The 4,299-nt window shown below is 51.6% G+C and overlaps 1 protein-coding gene across 1 annotated transcript; it reads right to left on the reverse strand.

The window, feature by feature from the left end:
- Positions 1-228: 228 nt before the first annotated feature.
- LOC134878070 (cyclin-dependent kinase 5 activator 1-like) lies at positions 229-4,009 on the reverse strand. The gene is made up of 3 exons (XM_063903865.1): positions 3,558-4,009; positions 1,674-2,279; positions 229-899 (listed from the first exon to the last, which is right to left on the reverse strand). The coding sequence occupies exons 2-3, from the start codon at positions 2,175-2,177 to the stop codon at positions 408-410; spliced, it is 996 nt and encodes a 331-aa protein (XP_063759935.1). The 5' UTR covers positions 2,178-2,279; positions 3,558-4,009; the 3' UTR covers positions 229-407.
- Between the last annotated feature and the right edge of the window lie 290 nt (positions 4,010-4,299).

A 4,299-nucleotide genomic window follows, 5' to 3' on the forward strand; every position in this document is an offset into this window, starting at 1 on the left:
GTATTGAGATGAACTTTTGTTATTGACCAAATACTTATTTTCCACAATAATTTGAAATTAATTCATTAAAAATCCTACAATGTGATTTCCTGGATTTCTTTTTCTCATTTTGTCTCTCATAGTTGAGGTATACCTATGATAAAAATTACAGGCCTCTCTCATCTTTTTAAATGGGAGAACTTGCACAATTGGTGGCTGACTAAATACTTTTTTGCCCCACTGTACATATGTTTGTGACTGGGGAGAGGCAGTGAGTGCAGCTCTCTGGGAGGTGTGTGTCTCCGAAGGACGTTGAAGTTTGTATCTACATGGAGACAAACACAATCGATGGTTAGACGAGAGATGTGCTTCCTGTCCGGTGTGAACGCACCATCAGTCCTCAACACATAGCCCTCCTTCCCCCCCTCTTATCGGTCCAGGCCTATAAGGAGTTTGGTCTTCTCCTCCTCCTTTTTGCTCTCGTTCTTCAGGTCGGCGAACACCTGGGTGAAGTAGTGCGGGTCAGTGTTGATCTGCAGCATCTTGCCACTCATACGGTTGATGATCTCCAGGCAGCGGTCCCAGAAGGCCTCCTTCTCCGCCTCCACCAGGAAGGGCTTCAGCGGGTAGGAGATCTCGTTGCCCATGTAGGAGTAGGACAGGTAGAGGCAGGTGAGCAGCGAGGCCTGCAGCTCGCGCTCGGAGCCCACCTCCGAGGAGACCACGTCGCGGCACAGCATGTAGAGGAAGACCACGTTGGCCGGGGTGATGAAGCCCTGGTCCTGCCAGCCCTGCAGCAGGAGCGAGCGGTCCACGCTGCGCAGCCACAGCACCGGGTCCGTCGGGGACAAGCGCTTCAGCCGGTAGCAGCGGCGGCACAGGAACTCGCCGAGGCTGCGCATCAGCTCGCTGGTGGACGCCTGGGCAGGGGGAGACATGAGGAAGAAGGTGAGGGACGTGATCACAGAGATTGTGGAGGAATCTGCCATGCTGAAGATGATCAGTTTTGTCAAAAACTCTGCAAAAAATCCATCCGTCATAACCCACAAAATCGCTCTCTTATTTTCCAAATCAGCCGAGCTGTAGTTGAAATATCATCCCCTGCTGATTCTGCTGACTCCTGCTATTAACAGGACTTATGCTCATTATAAACGCTGTGTCCTGCCGTTATTAAAGGCTTGGTTCTCACCATTTTGCTGTAAAGACAAAAGTCAACTCAAAATTGTTTCACCGGGAGTTGAAATATTTCTTTGAAATCCAACACTGTTTTGATTCAGCATCCTCCATGACCCCTAAAACACCTCAATGCTGTCCTAACTGACCAAGCCAGGTAATTAACTGAGGATAATATAATAATAATAATAAATGTATATATTATACATTTCTAACATAAAACCTTGGGGGTATTCAACCTAAAGGTGGGCCAGTTTACACTTCATCATGAGCTGAGTTAACGAGCATTAATCAGACATGATGGTCGGTCTGTCTGGACAGAATTGGACTGGTTATGGAGGGTTAGGGTTGGCCAATATGACGTGCTGGTTTACTCTCCAGCGCTGTGAACCCGTAGACCCCAACGCATTCTGTTATAAATGTACGGTAAGGGTTCGTTAATAAGTAGCATCAATAAGCACAAGGTCTTCATCAGAGTTCATCAGCAGGGTGTCGGGGGTTATCTGAGATGTAAACTCTACCTGGACAATGACGCGCTTTGGCGTGCCGGTTGCAGCGGAAGGCTGGACCCCGGCGTGGGAGCTCTTCCTGGCGGCGGCGGTGGCTACATTGGCGAGGGTCTTGGAGACAGGCAGGTGGGCAGTGGCGGCGGCGGCGGAGGCGGAGGCGTCCGGGCCGGAGGAGAAGGAGGACAGGTTGGCGCAGGACTGGGACTTCTTCAGCTTCAGGCTGCCGGAGGCCGAGCCCACGGTGACCGCGGTGTCCGGAGAGCTTCCCTTCCCGCCTTCGCCGCCCTCCGCCTGCAGCTTCTTCGAGCCCTTCCTCTTCGCTGACACCGCCACGATGCGTTTCCATGGCAGCACGCTGATGATGGACGGCCGTTTGAGGGACTTCCCTGCGGCGGCGGCGGCATCCTTGGCGTTCTTGCTGTTCTGCACCGCGGTGTAATGACCCACCGTGGCCGGGCCGTCCTCAAACAGCGCCGCCTTCCGGTAGCTGGGCGACAGAGACAGCACCGTGCCCATGATGCTTTGGGAGGAGGGTCAGCAGCAGGATGGAGGAAGGGCTGAGGGGTCGTCTGGAGGGAGAGATTCGGAAGGACCGGAGAGTCTCACTTCAGGAGGAACCTGCGGGAGGAGAGGAGGGAGGAGAAGCTCAGTCAGAAACACAAACACATCAGCAGCGTCCAGGAGGAGGACAGGAGGACAGGAGGACAGGAGGACAGGAGGAGGACAGGAGGACAGGAGGAGGACAGGAGGAGGACAGGAGAACAGGAGGAGGACAAGAGGAAGGAGGAGGACAGGAGGACAGAAGGAGGACAGGAGGAGGACAGGAGGACAGGAGGAGGACAGGAGGAGGACAAGAGGAAGGAGGAGGACAGGAGGAGGACAGGAGGAGGACAGGAAGAAGGAGCAACAAACTGATAGGATGTTTACCTGAGCTTTAAAAGGACACATTTTATAATAATGAATCTGGTTTAAAGAGCGCTTTCAATTTGCATAAACAGGGTCAGATTCATTCATCAATTAGCTGGGAGAGTGACACTCCTGTTGTACAATATATATATATATAATTAAAGCAATTTAGCCTTGCATTAAACTACATAAACAAAAGTAATCAAACCAACACCGAAAGGATGATTTGATATGTGCTTGGTTTCTCTGACAGCTGAAGGATACCTGCAGTATGAGGACAGTAGAGTTAGCTCCAGCTTTAGAATCTTCAAATGACACACTACTGGGTCTCTCATATATCCCACATCCTCAAATGTTGATGCTGTTTTTACCCCGGTGATATTTGGAGTACCTGTGACAGTGTGAAGCGTCCACTGAAGATGGAGCTGCTAGATGTCTGAACCTATGACCTATAAGTACATTACTAATTAGTGGATTGATATGTTGTGTTAGCTGGTAACCTGCACCTGTGGTTCAGGCAGTGGAGTAACATGTCTCTTACCTTCAATGCTCCAACCAGAGATCAGATACTCATCGTGATGTGATGCATTATAAAGTCTGTATAAAGGACTATTCTCATGCCCCTACTGCAGCCCTGCGTTCCCCTTCCATTTGAACCTCCAGCCCCCCCCTCAGGGGCTGGGATTCAACATGCTGTAGCTGCTCTCTGAGCATGGAGCAGATGCGCAGCGGCCTCTCAGGGTTATATAAGATAAGGCCAGAGAAAAGTGCACCAGCATCCATCTTAGCTCCAAAATGGAAGCCCTGCATCACACACACACACACACACACACACACACACACACACACACACACACACACACACACACACACACACACACACACACACACACACACACACACACACACACACACACACACATATCTGTAGTGGAGGGGGGGTGGTCATTTGTTTTCTGCAGAAATGGCTTCAAAACGACATGTCCCTACCTTGTGATTAATGCGCTCTCCTCCTGGACTCCATCACACCCTCACCCCCTCACTGCAGGTCCAAAATGCTCTCTGCTGCAGAAGTAAGGCTCGGTTCTGGTATTTGTCTCCCGGATGACAGGCTGTCTCCCGGTGCCCGGGGCCTCAGATCCTCATGTGTAAGAACAGCATCCCTCTCTCGGTGCGGGAGGAAACGAGCCTCACTCCTTCTTCTCCTTCTCCTTCTTCTCCTCGCAGGAAGATGTCTTCCATTGAGACGCTTTAATCCTACGATGCCCGCATCCCGCACGCACCTCCCGCGCACAGCAGGGGGGGAACCCGCGGAAATATCCCTGACAACATAAAGATGGAGCGGAGAGGCAGCGAGGGGAAAAAAATGGCCTCTATAAAATGTACCAAAAATAGACAGCAGCAGCTTAAAGCCTCAGATATGTGAACGAGGATGAGGTGGGTGGGGGTGGGGCGGCTGCTTTGATGCGGGCATCTGCAGTTATTCCTGTTGGATGTGAGAGAGAAACGGAGCCTGCTGATTGGCTGCTAGCGCAATGCTGCTGCAGCCAATCAGAGAGGAGCCGTCTCTGAGGTGCTTATCCTGCAGAGAGGAGGAGGGACAGAAGAGGGGGGAAGAGGAGGAGGAGGGAGAGAAGAGGAAGAGGAGGAGGAGGAGGGGGGGACAGAAGGACAGGAAGGGGAAGAGGAGGTAGTATAATGAAAAGAAGGAGGGTGCAGAGGAGGATTTTAT

The sequence above is a fragment of the Eleginops maclovinus genome, chromosome 16 (assembly GCF_036324505.1).
Source record: "Eleginops maclovinus isolate JMC-PN-2008 ecotype Puerto Natales chromosome 16, JC_Emac_rtc_rv5, whole genome shotgun sequence".
Classification (NCBI taxonomy): Eukaryota; Metazoa; Chordata; class Actinopteri; order Perciformes; family Eleginopidae; genus Eleginops; species Eleginops maclovinus.